This window comes from Bos indicus, chromosome 20 (assembly GCF_029378745.1).
Source record: "Bos indicus isolate NIAB-ARS_2022 breed Sahiwal x Tharparkar chromosome 20, NIAB-ARS_B.indTharparkar_mat_pri_1.0, whole genome shotgun sequence".
NCBI classification, from domain to species: domain Eukaryota; kingdom Metazoa; phylum Chordata; class Mammalia; order Artiodactyla; family Bovidae; genus Bos; species Bos indicus.
In genome coordinates this window covers 57,467,820-57,487,877 of record NC_091779.1, presented here as the reverse complement: position 1 = coordinate 57,487,877, position 20,058 = coordinate 57,467,820, and the positions used below count along the sequence as shown (strand labels likewise).

Below are 20,058 nucleotides of genomic sequence, written 5' to 3'. Positions count from 1 at the left end.
GGACTAGTTACATGTGCTTGTTACTAAAACTGGGAAATTTATCTGTTACAGGTGCTAATATTACCTTATGGGGCTTCCCAAGTGGCATGAGTGAATCCGTCTGCCACTGCAGGAGACACAGGTTCAATCCCTGGGTCTGGAAGATCTCCTGGAGAAGGAAATGGCAACTCACTCCAGTATTCTTACCTGGAGAATCCCCATGGACAGAGGAGCCTGGTAGGCTACAGACCATGGGGTTGCAAAAAGCTGGATATGACTTAGCAACTAAACAACAACAATATTACCTTATATAAGACAATAACCTATGCTTATATCACCCTGAATCTTCCATTTGTTTTGCTTATGTTTTCCTTTATTCAGTTTTTCTATCTTTCCTTTAGAGATTTTCCTCATTACCCTATTTTTAAGAAGGTGTAACTTTTTGTAGTTTCTTAAACAGGTTGAGCATTATTCCTTCTAATGCCTTGCTTCTACTCTGCTGTGTTCTAAGAAGCCAGATAATGAAATATGTTAGGACTTGGCTGACTGCTATAACACTCTGAGCTAAGCATATGATGCTGGTTTGGGCTACTGTGGGGTCTCGTGTGATATACCTCCTATAGGATAGTCACCTGATAAAGGACAAATAGGGAATTGCATGCTAAATGTGATCCAGGGTGAGGTGCGATGGTTTGGTAGAGTATGTGAGTATCATAATATTTTGAATTAGAGCAGATGGCTATTTCATTTCCCAGAGCTGTAAAGGGAACTTTGTGGGCAGATAGAATTTCAAGAGTTCTATCAGATCAGATCAGATCAATCACTCAGTTGTGTCCGACTGTTTGCGACCCCATGAATCACAGCACCCCAGGCCTCCCTGTCCATCACCAACTCCCGGAGTTCACTGAGACTCAAGTCCATCGAGTCAGTGATGCCATCCAGCCATCTCATCCTCTGTCGTCCCCTTCTCCTCCTGCCCCCAATCCCTCCCAGCATCAGAGTCTTTTCTAATGAGTCAACTCTTCGCATCAGGTGGCCAAAGTACTGGAGTTTCAGCTTCAGCATCATTCCCTCCGAAGAAATCCCAGGGCTGATCTCCTTCAGAATGGACTGGTTGGATCTCCTTGCAGTCCAAGGGACTCTCAAGAGTCTTCTCCAACACCACAGTTCAAAAGCATCAATTCTTTGGCACTCAGCCTTCTTCACAGTCCAACTCTCACATCCATACATGACCACAGGAAAAACCATAGCTTTGACTAGACGGACCTTTGTTGGCAAAGTAATGTCTCTGCTTTTGAACATGCCATCTAGGTTGGTCATAACTTTTCTTCCAAGGAGTAAGTGTCTTTTAATTTCATGGCTGCAGTCACCATCTGCAGTGATTTTGGAGCCCAGAAAAATAAAGTCTGACACTGTTTCCACTGTTTCCCCATCTGTTTCCCATGAAGTGGTGGGACCGGATGCCATGATCTTCGTTTTCTGAATGTTGAGCTTTAAGCCAACTTTTCCACTCTCCACTTTCACTTTCATCCAGAGGCTTTTGAGTTCCTCTTCACTTTCTGCCATAAGGGTGGTGTCATCTGCATATCTGAGGTTATTGATATTTCTCCCAGCAATCTTGATTCCAGCTTGTGTTTCTTCTAGTCCAGCGTTTCTGATGACGTACTCTGCATATAAGTTAAATAAACAGGGTGACAATATACAGCCTTGACAAACTCCTTTTCCTATTTGGAACCAGTCTGTTGTTCCATGTCCACTTCTAACTGTTGCTTCCTGACCTGCATACAAATTTCTCAAGAGGCAGATCAGGTGGTCTGGTATTCCCATCTCTTTCAGAATTTTCCACAGTTTATTGTGATCCACATAGTCAAGGCTTTGGCATAGTCAATAAAGCAGAAATAGATGTCTTTCTGGAACTCTCTTGCTTTTTCTATGATCCAGTGGATGCTGGCAATTTGATCTCTGGTTCGTCTGCCTTTTCTAAAACCAGCTTGAACATCAGGAAGTTCACGGTTCACATATTGCTGAAGCCTGGCTTGGAGAATTTTGAGCATTATTTTACTAGCGTGTGAGATGAGTGCAATTGTGCAGTAGTTTGAGCATTCTTTAGCATTGCTTTTCTTTGGGATTGGAATGAAAACTGACCTTTTCCAGTCCTGTGGCCACTGCTGAGTTTTCCAAATTTGCTGGCATATTGAGTGCAGCACTTTCACAGCATCATCTTTCAAGATTTGGAATAGCTCAACTGGAGTTCCATCACCTCCACTAGCTTTGTTCGTAGTTTGCTTTCTAAGGCCCACTTGACTTTACATTCCAGGATGTCTGGCTCTAGGTCAGTGATCACACCATCGTGATTATCTGGGTCGTGAAGATCTTTTTTGTACAGTTCTTCTGTGTATTCTTGCCATCTCTTCTTAATATCTTCTGCTTCTGTTAGGTCCATACCATTTCTGTCCTTTATGGAGCTCATCTTTGCATGAAATGTTCCTTTGGTATCTCTGATTTTCTTGAAGAGATCCCTAGTCTTTCCCATTCTGTTTTTTTCCTCTATTTCTTTGCATTGATCGCTGAAGAAGGCTTTCTTATCTCTTCTTGCTATTCTTTGGAACTCTGCATTCAGATGTTTATATCTTTCCTTTTCTCCTTTGCTTTTCGCTTCTCTTCTTTTCACAGCTATTTGTAAGGCCTCCCCAGGCAGCCGTTTTGCTTTTCTGCATTTCTTTTCTATGGGAATGGTCTTGATCCCTGTCTCCTGTACAATGTCACGAACCTCATTCCATAGTTCATCAGGCACTCTATCTATCAGATCTAGGCCCTTAAATCTATTTCTCACTTCCACTGTATCATCATAAGGGATTTGATTTAGGTCATACCTGAATGGTCTAGTGGTTTTCCCTACTTTCTTCAATTTCAGTCTGAATTTGGCAATAAGGAGTTCATGGTCTGAGCCACAGTCAGCTCCTGGTCTTGTTTTTGTTGACTGTATAGAGCTTCTCCCTCTTTGGCTGCAAAGAATATAATCAGTCTGATTTCGGTGTTGACCATCTGGTGATGTCCATGTATAGAATCTTCTCTTGTGTTGGAAGAGGGTCTTTGCTATGACCAGTGCATTTTCTTGGCAAAACTCTATTAGTCTTTGCCCTGCTTCATTCCGTATTCCAAGGCCAAATTTGCCTGTTGCTCCAGGTGTTTCTTGACTTCCTACTTTTGCATTCCAGTCCCCTATAATGAAAAGGACATCTTTTTTGGGTGTTAGTTCTAAAAGGTCTTGTAGGTCTTCATAGAACCGTTCAACTTCAGCTTCTTCAGCATTACTGGTTGGGGCATAGACTTGGATTACTGTGATACTGAAGAGTTCTATATAAAGTGCTTATTCTATTAAGCAATCTATTTACTTTATAATGATGATAACATCTAAATTATTTATCTAAAATACCTAGCCACTAGTCATTATGACTATGGTGAAGATTCAAGGGGCATAATGAATGCATGTCTAATTAAATTTTGCAGATTTCAAAAGATTTTTCACTCTAAGTTAAACACATAGCATGTCTGCTGAAAGCCAGGATTGGTCCAAACCTAGGGTGACCTGTGATGGCATGACATGGTGGCAGAAAAACAGGGAGAAATATCACAGACCTTGAAAACTGATCTCAGTTCTAATCTTGCTGTGCATCATTTTAGGATTTTCTCAACTTCTCTGAGCCTCAGTAGTCTTCTCGATGAAGTTAAGTGTAGAAGCACTAAGTTAATTACAGACATTAAGTGAGATATGCAAAATACTTAATTCAAAACAGCACAGTGTTAAAATTCATGCATGTTCATTTTTTCTTCTCTAATATTATAGTTTAAGTAAAAATACTTATACTAAATGTTCTAGGGTGGCCATAATAATCTTTTTTTACCACGATTTTCTATCTGAAACAAGTATTTGTTTTGTCAAGAATGCAGCTTCATATTTTGGTAATAAACATAATAATTAACAGTATTTCCTCTTTTAGTTAATACATGTATTTCAACCACAAGCCTATTTTAGAACTGAGTTGCCACCTTCCACCACAATTGCAGTAACAATATGCAAATCCATCCATAATCTAAAATATGAAAATAAAGATGAGCAGGTGATTTAGTTTTCTGAAGACAACCTAGTGTGCTAACAAGGGGAAAAAAGTCAATATAAACGTGAATAAACTCTAGTTTAAATAAACTCTAGTTTATTTAAAGTTTTAAAATAAACTTTAAAAGAAAACTCATTTCTTCCTTTTAAAGACAGGTATTTATTATGATCATTCTTTTTTTTTTTTTTAATCTCAGGGAGTGCAGCTTTGAATGTTCCCCCCAAAATGGGTTCCATGGGAGGATTCGTTTTCTCTACAGTATTTCAAGGGAGACTTACAACAATAATGTGATCCTTTGCAAGCTTGCAACCAACACTCCAGTTGAGGGGAAGAGGTGCACTAATTCCTGGCCCCCTGGCTCCACAGGGCTCTGGCAGTCTGTCTGTTCCTAGGGCAAAGTGCATGGAGAAGATTAACCTGCCCTTCTGGGGCTCCACCTCCAATAAAAACAGACTCCTGTGGTTTTGTAAGGGCTTCCCAGGTGGCGCTAGCAGTAAAGAAACCAGCTGCCAATGCAGAATACACAAGAGACAGGGGTTCGATCCCTGGGATGGAAAGATCCCCTGGAGGATGGCCTGGCAACCCACTCCAGTATTCTTGCCTGGAGAATCCCCATGGACAGTGAAGCTTGGTGGCTATGGTACATAAGGTTGCAAAGAATTGGACACAACTGAAGTGCCTTAGCGTGCATGGACACATGGGGTTTTAAATCAAGCTAGATTTTGGATTCTATACTCTAAAAATATACTATTAGAAAAGAATATATTCCCATTACTCAGATTATGGATTTATCAATATTTATTAAAGTAGCTCAAAGGTCACTGAGTTAGCTACTGAAAAATAGAAACAAAAATGTGAATATCAATTGAAATTTAGATTTCTCTACTTTTATGTTTTTCTTTTTGTATCAAGTCAACGTCGTTGGACAATTTACTAATTTAGCAATTGGCCAGTTTCTTTCATCAGTGGAGTCTTTTAACTCTGATATTCCCAAAGCCAGAGTTTAGGGTATGAACCATTTTAGGCTTCTTTGCCTAAACCACTCAGTGCTGAGCAGATGCAGATGTAAATCCAACTGACACTAAGAAATCAGTGATTATTACGGTTCTGGCTCTCCCGTATGCGGATGAAGAAGAAATGCGAGGTGTTATAAATGATAGTACAGAAAGAATACATAGAAATCTTGTGGTGAAAGGACTTCTTTTTTCAACTTAAAACTTTTGATGTTGAAATAATTGTAGTTTTATTTGCATTTGCGATGAATAAGACAAAAGGATCACATTTACCCCAATTTAGCTTCCTCCAATGATAAAATATGAGTGGTGCACTCAATATGCAGCAAATTTGGAAAACTCAGCAGTGGCCACAGGACTGGACAAGGTCAGTGTTCATTCCAATCCCAAAGAAAGGCAATGCCAAAGAGTGCTCAAACTACCGCACAATTGCACTCATCTCACAGGCTAGTAAAGTAATGCTCAAAATTCTCCAAGCCAGGCTTCAGCAGTATGTGAACCGTGAACTTCCAGATGTTCAAGCTGGTTTTAGAAAAGGCAGAGGAACCAGAGACCAAACTGCCAACATCCGCTGGATCATCAAAAAAGCAAGAGAGTTCCAGGAAAACATCTATTTCTGCTTTACTGACTATGCCAAAGCCTTTGACTGTGTGGATCACAATAAACTGTGGAAAATTCTGAAAGAGATGGGAATACCAGACCACCTGATCTGCCTCTTGAGAAATTTGTATGCAGGTCAGGAAGCAACAGTTAGAAGTGGACATGGAACAGCTCCTTGCTGTCCAAAGGATTCTTAAGAATATTCTCCAGCATCACAGTTCCAAAGTGTCAATTCTTCGGTGCTCAGCCTTCTGTATGGTCCAGCTCTCACATCCATACATGACAATTGGAAATACCATAGCTTTGATAACATAGACCTTTGTTGACAAAGTGATGTCTTTGCTTTCAATAAGTTGACTAGGCTTGTCACAGCTTTCCTTCCAAGGACACTGCACTGTGGTGAGGTGGGCCCTAGACTCCTGGATGATAGGGAAAGTCCTGACTCTGCACTGATACCACCTAAGGAGCAGGAGAGGCACTTGCTGCCCCTTTACTGCTAGGGGTGCGTGGATGTGGATGTCTGATTGGGTCAGTCTGATTCTGGACCCCCACTTAACCACGAAGTTGACCACCACCACTACAACTGGCAAGTCCCACAGGAAGCCCAGGGTTGGAATATGGGTGAAAGTTTCCCAAAGGACAGGAACCGATATTTCCAGAGCAAAGAGGAAAAGTACTGGGTGGGGAAAAACAAAAAAACAAAGAAAACAGTGCCTGGTACATTATTATTCAGTTTTGGGGTGACTTAGGAAGCTTCTTTGTGTGTTCAGTCACTCAAACATGTCTGACTCTTCGCAACACCACAGACTGTAGCCCGCCAGTCTCCTCTGTCCATAGGATTTCCCAGGCAAGAATACTGGAGCAGGTTGCCATTTCTTCCTCCAGGGGATCTTCCCGACCCAGGAATCAAACCAGTGTCTCCTGTGTCTCCCTCACTGGCAGGTGAATTCTTTACCACTGAGCCACCTGGGAAGCTCAGAATGCTTGCTGTTGCTGCTATTAAGTTGCTTCAGTCATGTCCGACTCTGTGCGACCCCATAGACGTCAGCCCACCAGGCTCCCCCGTCCCTGGGATTCTCCAGGCAAGAACACTGAAGTGGGTTGTCATTTCCTTCTCCAATGCAGGAAAGTGAAAAGTGAAAGGGAAGTCACTCAAGTGAAAGACTTCAAGTGAAAGGGAGTCATGTCCGGCTCTTCGCGACCCCATGGCCTGCAGCCCACCAGACTCCTCCGTCCATGGGATTTTCCAGGCAAGAATGCTGGAGTGGGGTGCCTTATTTTTAAATATTTTTGATGATTGTGGCTTCTTAGAAAAGGCAGTGAGAGAAAGTGGAACAATACTTAAATCATTTTATGTCTTTGTTCATCATTCATTTCTTCTGCAGTATTTTACTGAGTGAGTACACTGGGTTAGGAGCTGTGCTAGTTATTGAGAACCCATTGGTGAAAAACCCACTATTTTTTTCTCAAGAAGCTTGAAAGGTGGGGGTTTCTGTTTGGCAGCTGGCTAAAAATGTAGGAATTTTTTTCTAAAATTGTACATGTATATAGTATCTTAGTTTTGAAATGTAAACCCTTTATATACATGTGAATGCATCTTTATTTTCAGCAGCAGGAGGACTTCTCTTTCTAGAAAGAAAGTGATGAGTGGGTGTTATTCTCTAGATGTGAGGGCATCTCATGGCGGTGGCTTCTCTTGTTGTGGAGCACGGGCCCTAGGGCTTAAGGGCTTCAGTAGTTGCGGCTCCTGGGGTCCAGGGCACAGCATTGATAGTTGTGGCACACGGGCTTATTTGCTCCGAGGCATGTAGGATGCTCCAAGACCAGGGATTGAACTGGTGTCTCCTGCATTAGCAGGCGGACTCTTTACCACTGAGTCACCAGAGAAGTCCTCTATTTTGTTTTTTTTTTGTTTTGTTTTATACCGGATTGTCTCTCTTCCTCTCTATGGCTGGCAATAGGCCTTTAAAAGTATTTAGAGACTTTAATTTCAGAGGAGGTAAAAGTGGTTAGTCACTACAATTTACTTTTCACCGTTAGCTTTGCTCTGATATATAAAGATCCTGGGAAGTGATTCAACCAAAAGTGGGGACAGAGCCTCTTAAGTTGAATAATGACCAGTTCAAGAGAAGTAGAGGAATGGGGAGGAGAGGGTCTGAGAACCTGAATTCATCTGGCACTTACCATGTAGGTGAACTGCTGGAGCTTCAGTTTCTTCTGGGAGCATTTTCCTGATGTGTAGACCTCAAAGGAGGGAGGGAGATAACAGCCTATAACAAGCTGTCAACTCAACACAGAATATCAAGAGAAGCATCTATCATTCCACTGCTTACAGTGGATTAACTGCCAATGAAGTTTCCAAAAATGATCTGATCCAGGGTTAGACCCAGGGCAAGTTCCTACAAGATGATGAAAAATCACAGGGACCAGGTGAGCAGAGTCCCATTCCAGATGAAGATAATGTGGACACATTCATTTCTAGTGTGAGTTTATATTTTCAGGCAGAGTCTCTGAAAACCCATTTGACTCTTTCACATTTTTGACACCCTTATTTCCTATACAGGGCCTGTGATGTAAGTTTATAATTTAACTCAACAGACATGGGAAACACATATTATTGGCCAATGTGCTAGATTATATATACGAAAAGATGAAATATAGTTCTTGATCTCTTTGAACTGGAACTGTTAGGGGAAGCACACTGACTGAAACCGCCCACCCTGGCCAGGCACCGTAGTAACTATGTGCATGGGTTGTTTTAGGACAGGAGGTCCTGGTAAGGAACACTGAACTAATAAGCCACCACCAACCGGAAGAGTTTGGGAAAGGTCAAAAGGAGACACCACATGTCTTATCACCCCCCAGAATCCTTCTCTCTGGCATCCATTGTGGCCAAATGAGGCGTGCACCACCAGGAAGGACTCTGAGTCAGTGATTGGCTAAAGACAACCCGGAAACTAATCCCATCACCATAAAACCAGAGACTGTGTGCCACGTGACAGAGCTGTTCTCCTGGGTTCCCTTACCCTACTGCTCTCCACCCAGGTGCCCTTTCCCAATAAAATCTCTTGTTTCATCAGCACATGTGTCTCCTCAGGACAATTCATTTCCGAGTGTTAGACAAGAGCCCAGTTTCGGGCCCTGGAAAGGGTCCCTCTTCCTGCAACAGAACAGTTGACATGTGATTGGTACAATTATTTAGTTCTGTGCTTGAAAATAGATGAATTTATTTTTCCTTCAAAACATGATCTCTCTGGAACAATAAATCTAGATTTTAAAATTTGGAAACATGATATTTTTGCTTATCTTTAAGAACGAAAATAGTATTAAATGAAAGGAAATTACCCAAAGAGAATCTATGGAAGGTCAAGTCACTAACAATTTCTGCATAAGGTCGCAAGTCTTGTACGAAAAAGGTAATTACGAAAACTCTGGATCTCCATTCAGGTATCATAAATGCTTATATATTATATGTATCATTATGTAAGTTTAATTTAAAACATCCAACACTTAAAAGAGAAACTGTGCTGCGTGCCTGCCTCCGTAGAAAGTAATTTACGCTGTGAATGCCCAGGTCATTACTAAGATGCAATGTTATAAAATTCTAGGTATTTATATGGAAAGGGAATAAAACATTAAGAAGAATTTCCTTTTTCCATTTAAAGGAGTGAACACCAAAAGGCCATTTTAAGACTCTCGAAGTGCCATAGAAATTTCCAAAAGAGGTTGTAATGTATAAAACAAAGGGTAACACCAACCACAAGGGAAAAAAAAATCATAGAAACGGGAGGGAGGTGGCGGGGGGAGGGGGGTGGTGGCGGTGAACACACTTCCTGGCTCAGAAGCTCTTAAAAGTTCTGAGCCAGGAAACCTCCCGCACCGAGGCGAGGAATGTCTTTGGCTCTGCTCTGACTCCCTGCTAAGTTCCCCTTCAAGTTTTGCCTCCCTCGCTCCTCGGTTCCCGCCTCAGACCCGAACGTGGGAGCCACAGGAGGAGGCCGGCACGCATACCTGGAGCTGTCGGACAGAATCAGCTTCCGACGCGTGTTGATTCGGAATGCCACCACACCTAACACAGGCCGTATTTGCAGGCAGACCCAAGGGATTTCAAGCGACACCCGGAAGCTCATCTTACTCATTAGGGACCCAGCCGGGAAAAGAACAATAGTCAAATTGAGCCAAGAGCACGCCTTCCTTCGCTCCCCGCTGCAGTTCGCGGGCGGCGCGCAGGGCCTGCGCCCGGGCTGGGGCGGGGAGCCGGAGCCCGAAAAGGCGCGCTGCCCCTTTAAAAGGCCGCGCATCTCCGGGCCGGCCTTCCTCCCCGGGGCTCCAGCTGTGATTGACGCTGGGCGGCGAGAGGAGGCGCCTGGCGCTAACAAAAGTCCGGCCCTTGGGCGAGCCGCGCCGGGCCGCGAGTCTTTCGCTCGCTCGGGGCACCCGCAACAAGTGGCCGCCGCGCCCTCCCCGGGGGAAGCCGCGGGTGCGCAGGGGGCGCCCGGAGGAGGCGGCAGAACCCGGGAGCCCCGGCCGCCCGCGCCGCTCGGCTCAGCGCCCACCGCCGGGGGGATCGGGGCGGGCGGATGGGGACCAGGCGGCGGCGGCGCGGCGAGCCTCTGGGCGGCCCCAGGGCGCGGGCTCTCCGCGGCGCTGCGCCCGCCGGCCCCGAACGCGGATTCTAAGGGCGGCGGCCGTCCCCGGGTCCCCATCCGGCGTAGTCGGGGGATTGCCAGGAGGGGACGGAGCCCACCCCACCGCCCACCGGAGTGCGGGGGGACGCCCCCGGCCGGAGATCGGCCCCGGCGCGTGGGGTATGCGCAGCTAACGGTCCCGTCGGGCGGGCTTTCCTCTGGCGGAGCGCGCAGGCGGTGCGCCCCAGCTATGGAGTATCCGGGGAGACGGCGGGCATGACGGCGGCAGGATGGGCGCGAACAATGGCAAACAGTACGGCAGCGAGGGTGAGTGGGCCGTCCGTCCTCACACTCCCGATCACGCCCCACCCCGCCCCCCCATCTCCTTTCCCCTCGCCTTCGCGTCTGGGAAGGAAGGTTCTCGCACGCCTGGTGGTGTCGGGGCGCACCCACATTGGGTACCCTGTCTGGCCCATCACCTTCCCCTTAGGCAGGAGTGCTCGGGAGCCCCGCGGGTGCTTTCTCACGGCGGGGGTCTCTCTAAGCAACTTCGCAGGTTGTCCGTGCGACGGCTCGCGTGGCCTTTCTGCTTGTGGCGGAACGCCTGTGCCTTAACTTCCCTTCCCTGGAGCATCTGGGGTTTAGGTTGCAGAGTTTGGCAGCTGGCGGAAGACGGTTCTGAGAAACAACGCAGGGAAAACTTTCCCAGGCCTTTGTGCACCAGTCATTTGGACTCTCCTGTAGCAGGGAAAACTTCTGGAAGAAGTTAAGTTTCCATTCTCTGCTCATTGCCCCCCCAAGCTGACAGCTTCGTGAAACTGACCACCTAGGGGCCATGCGAGGCCAGGCGTGGCGGGTTTTGGGGGTTGGTGGGGAGGGGTTTGGTCTGGGCTCTCCCGGGGCTCGAGACGGGCAAAGGACCGTCTGTTACGTGGGGCTAGAAATTGCACAGAAATATTGCCTGTCAAGTGGGAACTTGGAAGTTGGGGAAACTTTAAACTCCACCTACTACTAAAAGGGTGATGGATGTGTGGGTTGGCTTCTCCCTCGCCCCTCCTCCCCCTCTTTGCATAAAACCGTAGTGTTGGAACCCGGTTGATTAACTGCATTGCCCCTGATAGGCATACTGCAGAGGCATTTCCCTGCAGTTCTGAAGTTAGGAAGGTTTGTCTTTCGTGAACTTGGCTGGAGAGGAGTGCAAGAGACGGGGTCGGTTTTACAGCCTGCCCCCAGAGGACCGGCGGTTAGAAGCGGGGGTCCCGCGCCTGCAGACTGCTAGGAATGCAGAATGGCTATTCAGCATGTGGTGTTAGAGAAACTTCAATCATTCAGTTCAAAACTTGAGGAGCTCTGACCATGGAAGGTGGATGCCTCTCCCCCATGCTTGCGACTGTGTTTCTTCTCAGCAGCTTTGTGAAATTACAGCAGAAACCGACCCTAAGAAAACCGTATCCACAAGAACCTTTTGTTTAAATCATTCTTTTTCCAGGGCATCATGTGTTGAATTCCACATATATATGATATATGTAGATTTCCTTATTCCGGACAGTTAAGTGAGAGATTTTTTTTTTTTTCCCTGACAATTTCATTTTTTTTTTCTTTAAGAAAGTTCAAAGGTGGTCTTTTAAGATAGTCAACCGTGAAATTAGGCCAGAAAAGATTATTGGAGAATCTTGGCCACCCCCCAAAACCTCGTGAAGTTAATGTTTTAAAAAATGGTGGAAAAATGAAAGATTAAGCCTTCTTCCTCTTGAGTTATTAAAAAACTTTCAGGGAGTGAAGTGTGTGCTTGTCAGTTCTGGGTGCGTACCCATTACTTCACTTGAACACTGGTGATGGGGGTCGGGGGAGTCGGATACTCGGAGAGGAACACAGAGTTGCGGCTCTGTGTTCTTGAACAAACCCCCTCACACTCTTTCTAATCCTCTGCAACTTGTTCTTACATCCCAGCGTTCTCGTATTGTGCAGTGTGTGGTGTGTGACTACTTCCTGTCTGAACAGTGGAGTTTTCAACCCTTGGGAGAGAAAAGGAGAGACAGAAAACTAATGTTCTCCAGCTGTTATTCCTAACTGCTACCTCTGCATTTTCACTTCAGCTGAAGTGAAATTTTTACTGGAATCCGATTTAGATACACAGTGGACTTTTTATAGGGAAAAAAAAATCTCTTGAGTTCAGCTGATTCAAGGGGACCAATAGAAAGCTTTGGGAGGTAACTGAGTTTTGGCTGGAGGGACACACTGTGTTCAGTGTTCATCAACTCTCTTCAAATGCATCCAGATTCTTTTCTTATAGATGGATCGGGGGGGAGTGAAGGGGGATAGAGAGAATAACAAGAGTTTTTTAAAAATCGTTTCGCCCCTGTTACACTCTGCCCAGTTGCACTTTAATATCCCCCTAATATATATCATTATAATATATGTATAATATATACAATACATATAAAATATGTAATGTATTATAGGTTAAAATATATGTAATTGAGTATGGTCAACTTTATTACATTGTGCTGTTGGATGGTAAAGTCTATGCAAATAAGCCTGTGCGAACTTGGTATGTTAATGCCATCTTTCTTATCTGAAACATCCAATTTTAGAGAAAGTCAAAGCAATCCCTAGACACAGTATTTCTATTATCAGAGGAGACTGAGCATCAACAGTTTTACAGCTATAGTGCTATTTGCATCTGTGCTCAGTCACTAAGAGTCAGTTCTTTCTGACTCTTTGACCCCAAAGACTGTGGCCTGCCAGGTTCCTCTGTCCTTGGGATTTCCCAGGCAAGAATACTGGAGTAGGTTGCCATTTCCTTCTCCAGGGGAATCTTTCTGACCCAGGGATTGAACTCTTGTCTCCTGCATTGGCAGGCCGACTCTTTACTGCTGAGCCATCTGGGAAGTCCATGGTGCAATTTAGGCGTGGTATATTTTAAATGATCAATGATTGTATATCCATAGAATGGCTCAGTGAGAGATCCCTCAACTATAAAATGTTGGTGTTTGTGTATAGATTAAAAATTTGCAACTTAAATGTATTTTGCTTACTACTGGAGTTGACACCACCATGTAAATGACCCTTAAATTTTAGAAATACTGTGAATTATTAGAACTTTTAAAACCTCAATATTTCATCTGTAATCTCACTTTGTCCTGCTCCCAGAAAAATATCTTTTAAAAAGATATTTTAAAACATATTCCCAAGACTTACCTTAGCAGGTGCAGTGGGTGAGAGGCTTCCTAGTTCTGTGACATCCTAGGTCCTGTAGCATCAGTATCACCTGGGAGCATGTCAGAAATGCAGAATCTGAGTCATTTATCACATGCATGTTAGAGCTCTAGGCAGTTCTTGTATGGAATGCAAAGCATTGATTTGGGAGCCTGGAAATTTGATTCCAGCTTCTACTTAGCTACCAGACTTTTCTCAGTTGTCCCCAAGCCTTAAGGCCTTTATTCTATAGAGTGAAAAGAGAAAAAAAAAAATTTTGGGGGGGGGGGCATTATTTGTTGTAATCACCCTTGAGCATGTAGTCCTTCATTTTAGTTTGTTCACATAATGCTTTAATGGACCACTTTGGGAAGATATGTTATAATGAGTATGATTGGCCTGATAAGTGTTAGTTACTCAGTTATGTCTGACTCTGTAACCCCACGGACTGTAAGCCACCAGGCTCCTCTGTCCATGGGATTCTCCAGGCAAGAATACTAGAGTGGGTAGCCATTCCCTTCTCCAGGGGATCATCCCAACCTGGGGATTGAACCCAAGTCTCCTGGACTGCAGGCAGATTCTTTACCATCTGAGCCCCCAGGGATGGCATTATTGCCCTGAAATCAGTAAATATTCCTCTCCCTTTTGTTATCCCCTTTACCCTCATCTCTGTCTTCCTCACTCATTCCCACTTTCTCTCTTAACTCAAACAGTTTCTGCTTTTAATTCTGAGATTAAAGGTAATGTGCTTATCAATATTGGGTGTTTCTGGTGTTTTGTTTTCCTACAGACTTAGTGAATGTTCAGATTAATGATTTAATTCCCAGGCTTCAGGCAGACTTAGAATTTGCTCCAGGAAAATGTTACCACACAGTTTCTGATCTTCAGCTTTCTAGAAATATAAGCGAATGTCTAAATGATTAGTATGTTCGGGTAAACTCTTTTTATGGGAGACTGATTTTCTTTATCTTCTTTCATAAAGTTTAAGTTACAGCCCATGTGTGGAAATCTGGAGAATAATTTGGGGTGATTCGAGCCATTAGAACCATTAGCTTTGACTCCAGTTAAACCAAATAAACAAATCTCTCCCTTCAAGTAGCCAGAGAGAAGCTGCTTTCCTGCCTTTTAAGGTTCCCAGCCTCACCCTCACTTACTTGGTGGTTTCATTGTTAATGTTTATTCTGCTCCAGCGGGGCTGAGTCTGTCATCCTCACACTGTTAACAGCTCCTTTGTAAACTCCTGAGTGTCTTTAAATTGGCACTGATGAGGTCTTGTGATGGGCTTGACCTTGGTAGCTCTGTAGCTTTATCAACGCCCCGAGTCCCTTTTCACCATCTCAGATCTGCGCTCTTCAGATGTGAGGAGGGCAAGTTTCCGGGGAACATAAATCCTTACCAGTCCCTCACTGCTTTGGGGAACATATCTTGAAATAATAATAATGATGGCTGCTGTTGTTGTTCAGTTAGTAAGCTGTGTCTGTCTCTTTGCGACCCCCTGGACTGCAGCACAACTGGGCTCCTCTGTTTTCCACTATCTCCTCACTATTTGAGCATGAGTTGGCTCAAATTCATGTCCATTGGGTTGGTGATGCTATCTAACCATCTCATCCTCTGCCATCCCCTTCTCCTTTTGCCTTCAGTCTTTCCAAGCATTGGGGTCTTTTCCATTGAGTTGACTCTCTGCATCAGGTGGCTTCAGCTTCAGCAACAGTCCTTCTAATGGATATTCAGGGTTGATTTCCTTTGGGATTGACTGGTTTGATCTCCTTGCTGTCCAAGGGACTCTTGAGTCTTTTCCAGCACCACAATTCAAAAGCATCAGTTCTTTGACGCTCAGCCTTCTTTATGGTCCAACTCTTACATCTGTACGTGACTGCTGGAAAAATGATGGCAAGTGACATTTTTTGAACTCCTGCTTTGTCCAAGCATGATCCTAAGCTCTTCACATACACTGAATCATGTCATTCTTATCGTGATTCTATGGGACAGGCATTCCTATATCTCCATTTGACTGATGAAGAAACACAGTTCAGAGAAGACCATCATTTTCCCAAGGTCCTACAGCTAATGGAGGTGGAAAAGGGACTCATGGCCAGGTTTATCTAAGCGCAGAATTACTTATTCATTACAATTACCTATTCATTCAATCAATGTATGCTGGCTTCTTATTTCCTATTATGTGCCAGGAACTCTTTTGATTCTTGGGATCCATCAGTAACTAGATAAAGATCCTATCCTTGTCAATCTTATCTTTATCTGTGTGTGTGTGTGTTGGGAAGGACGGGAAATGGAACAGTTAACATAGTAACTTAGTAAAACATGTGACGAGTTCTAAGGGGCTAAGGTCTCTGCATAGAGAAAATTGCCAGGTTAAGATTGACGCCTAATTGAAGCAAAGAATTGATGCTTTTGACTTTGGTTCTGGAGAAGACTCTTGATAGGAGTTGAGAGGATGAGGGTGTGGCATATTTTAATTAGAGTAGTCACTGTGGGCCTTATGGAGAAATTGGCATTTAGACTGAGACTTAGAAGTGAGGGACTAATCCCTGAAGATCCACAAAGCGTGTTGACTGTTAACTTTTGACCACCATGTTCTACCAAAGCGAACTACTCTTTATGTTGGAGGGTGTATATCATCTTTTTATGCAAGTGTAACATCATCAGTCTTCTATGAATAGTCAGCTACAGTGGAACTGAGTCAGTTTGGCCATTGGGCATATGTTTTTTGCCTAGAGTCTTTGCAAACGTGTTTTATACAATTATATTCTATCAGATGTTTTGTGACTGCTTTTGTAGGGAGAGGACGGGAAGCCTAGGACATGCTCCTCTTGCTCTGATCAGTAGTGTTGTCTGACTTACTGATATGTGACTTCCCTCCTGAAGATCCCACCAAAGGTCCTGTCATTCTTAAATAGATTCGGGTCTTTGTCTTTTGCTTCCAGTAAATAAATTCATTCTGATGAAAATCAGAAGATACATGATACTGATTCCACTACTTGGCTCAGGTCAAAGCAGTAGTGAAGCTAACAATGCCATTTTTCGTCTGACAGTGTATTTTTGGAGATTTGGGGAATCTTTTTGCATGTTTTAAACAAGAGAGAGAGAAGAGATGTTAACTTTTCTTTCTCCTTGGGAATCATCTCCTGTCAACTCTCTGCTCCCTCTACCCTTTTGAAATAGAATGAATTCTGGGTTGGTTTTGAGTCCTTGATAATTACTCTTCCCCTTAGTCCTTATCTAGTAGTGCCTCTGGAAGCTGTTTGGAACTACTTGGCTTGGCTTTTTGACTACTAGAACTTTCTAGATACCATGCATCTTAAGATGGCATTTTTTGTTATTCATTCACTAAGTCATGTCTGACTCTTCTACAACCTCATGGACTGGAGCCCACCACGCTCCTCTGTCCATGGGATTTCCCAGGCAAGAATACTGGAGAGGGTTGCCATTTCCTCTCCAGGGGATCTTCCCCACCTAAGGATTGAGCCCACGTGTCCTGCATTGGCAGTCTAGTTCTTTACCACTGAGCCATCAGGGAAGCCTGTAGGATGGCATTAGGAAAGTATTAAACTATGTGGCAGTATCATGAATAAAATCTAGAGTGAATAAATTTTCTTTATTATGAAGAAGGTAATAAATGAAGTTTAGAAGCTTAATACCTTAAAGCTCATGGTCACAGTGAAGATTAAGTTTCAGAGTGCTGATTAGAGACCAAGGTATATAAGTTACTAGCAGGTAGATCGGAGAAGGCAGTGGCACCCCACTCCAGTACTCTTGCCTGGAAAATCCCATGGACGGAGGAACCTGGTAGGCTGCAGTCCATGGGGTCGAGAAGAGTCAGACATGACTGAGCGACTTCACTTTCACTTTTCACTTTCATGCATTGGAGAAGGAAATGGCAACCCACTCCAGTGTTCTTGCCTGGAGAATCCTAGGGACGGGGAAGCCTGGTGGGCTGCCGTCTATGGGGTCACACAGAGTTGGGCACGACTGAAGCGACTTAGCAGCAGCAGCAGCAGGTAGGTAGATTTGACTCAGTCTGAGGAAAAGCTGATTAGAGCTGTGCACACCTGAGACAGGCTTCCTAATGAGGGAGTGAGTCCGTCCACATGGGGAGGGGGTTCACAGAAAGGGATGCTGTGCTAGAGATTTCTGCATCAACAAAGGGGTTTACTGTAGGACCCTACACCAAGTTCCCTAGGAAAAATGTTCCCATGTGCCGTTATGTTCTTCTTTTAAATGAAGTGTGGTTAACTGATGATGTTGTGTTAATTTCAGGTTTACATTCAAAGTGATTCAGTTATGGCTTCCCTGGTGGCTCAGATGGTAAAGGATCTGCCTGCAATGTGGGAGACCTGGATTTGATCCCCGGGTTTGGAAGAGCCCCTGGAGGAGGGCATGGCAACCCACTTCAGTATTGTTGCTTGGAGAATCCCATGGTTAGAGGAGCCTGGCGGGCTACAGTCCCTGGGATTGCAAAAAGGTGAACATGACTGAGCGACGAAGCACAGCATGCAGCACGTATATACACACTCATGTATATTCTCTTTCAGATCTTTCCATTGTAAGTTATTACAAAATACTGAGTATAGTTCCCTGTGCTATACAGTGAGTCCTTGTTTCTTATCTATTTTATATATAGTATTATATACCTGTTCATCCCAAATCCCTAATTTATCCCTACCTTCCTTTGCCTGTTGCTAGTCTTAGTTTGATTTCTATGTCTGTGGGTTGCATTTATGTATGATGAAGGGTTATTGTTTGATTTGAACTCATATTGCTACTCCCTCCAATACATTTCTATCCTTATAGTTGTTGGAAAGTACTACCCTTGATTTCTCTAGGTTAATTTTCTCTTATATGTATGTGTTATGTCCATTTATATATTCATTAGAAAATCAACCACTTTTGTTTCCCTGCCTTCTGTGGGATGTAACCTCCTGCCGCAGTAATTGGGTTTGATAAATGATGTGTCCTGTTTTCAGTGTAGAGATGGCTATGGAGTCTACCTATAGTGTTGCTGTTACTTTCATTATTAGCCTAAAACATGTAGATCTACTGGAGTTGAAGCAACCCCTGAATTACGCTTATGCCGAATGTCTGGAATAAATGTCTTACCTTTGTAAGACTTTTCATTGACATCCTGGATTAGTGACATTTGATAGGAAGCTACACGTTGACTAGAGCCTCGTAGAGACCATGTCTTCCTCAAGGAGTTCTCAAGTTGCTTGGCACCATGTCTGCTGTGCATGAGTGATGTGGGCAGTTCTGCCACATGGTGATAAAGTCCACATCAGCTGAACTTTCCCAGAATGTAGCTTTTTGGTGGGGTTTGTTACAGAAATTTAGACCGCTTTTTCCATCTATTCACCGTGTTGAATCTCTAGATAGAGTAAGACTTGCTTTAATGAAGTTCAGTGAAAACCTGGAAAGCTAGATTAGGAGGCCAGTGATTTCAGAACAACAGGATAAATGCAGATTCACTGACGGACCCTGCTTTTCCGTTGTGCTAGGTATGATCGTAAGTGATAAGTAGGAAGTGGGCATAAGATTAGAGCTACTCTGTAAATGATCGCTCTGCACAATATCTACAACTCTCCAAATATCTAAAGGATGCACGTTTCCTAAAATAGCAATAACAACAGCAGCAACAGTATATACATACACTATATATAAAATAGATAACCAACAAGGACCTCTACTGTGTAGCACAGGGAACAAACTCAGTGTTTTGTAATAACCTATAAAGGAAGAGAATCTGAAGAACAGTGTGTATATATATCAAATCAGATCAGATCAGTCGCTCAGTCATGTCCGACTCTTTGCAACCCCATGAATCGCAGCACCCCAGGCCTCCCTGTCCATCACCAACTCCCGGAGTTCACTCAGACTCACGTCCATTGAGTCAGTGATGCCATCCAGCCATCTCATCCTCTGTGGTCCCCTTCTCCTCCTGCCCCCAATCCCTCCCAGCATCAGAGTCTTTTCCAATGAGTCAACTCTTCGCATGAGGTGGCCAAAGTACTGGAGTTTCAGCTTGAGCATCATTCCTTCCAAAGAAATCCCAGGGCTGATCTCCTTCAGAATGGACTGGTTGGATATCCTTGCAGTCCAAGGGACTCTCAAGAGTCTTCTCCAACACCACAGTTCAAAAGCATCAATTCTTTGGCGCTCAGCCTTCTTCACAGTCCAACTCTCACATCCATACATGACCACAGGAAGAACCATAGCCTTGACTAGACGAACCTTTGTTGGCAAAGTAATGTCTCTGCTTTTGAATATGCTATCTAGGTTGGTCATAACTTTCCTTCCAAGGAGTAAGTGTCTTTTAATTTCATGGCTGCAGTCACCATCTGCAGTGATTTTGGAGCCCAGAAAAATAAAGTCTGACATTGTTTCCACTGTTTCCCCATCTATTTCCCATGAAGTGGTGGGACCAGATGCCATGATCTTCGTTTTCTGAATGTTGAGCTTTAAGCCAACTTTTTCACTCTCCTCTTTCACTTTCATCAAGAGGCTTTTGAG

At 44.0% G+C, this 20,058-nt stretch overlaps 1 protein-coding gene across 1 annotated transcript in view; it reads left to right on the top strand.

Moving 5' to 3' along the window:
* The first annotated feature begins 10,349 nt into the window (after positions 1-10,349).
* FBXL7 (F-box and leucine rich repeat protein 7) overlaps positions 10,350-20,058 on the top strand; it is a 468,772-nt gene continuing 459,063 nt past the window's right edge. The window contains exon 1 of the mRNA XM_070774830.1: positions 10,350-10,665. Coding sequence (XP_070630931.1) covers positions 10,629-10,665 — 37 coding nt within the window. The 5' untranslated portion in view covers positions 10,350-10,628. The remainder of the gene's footprint in view (positions 10,666-20,058) is intronic.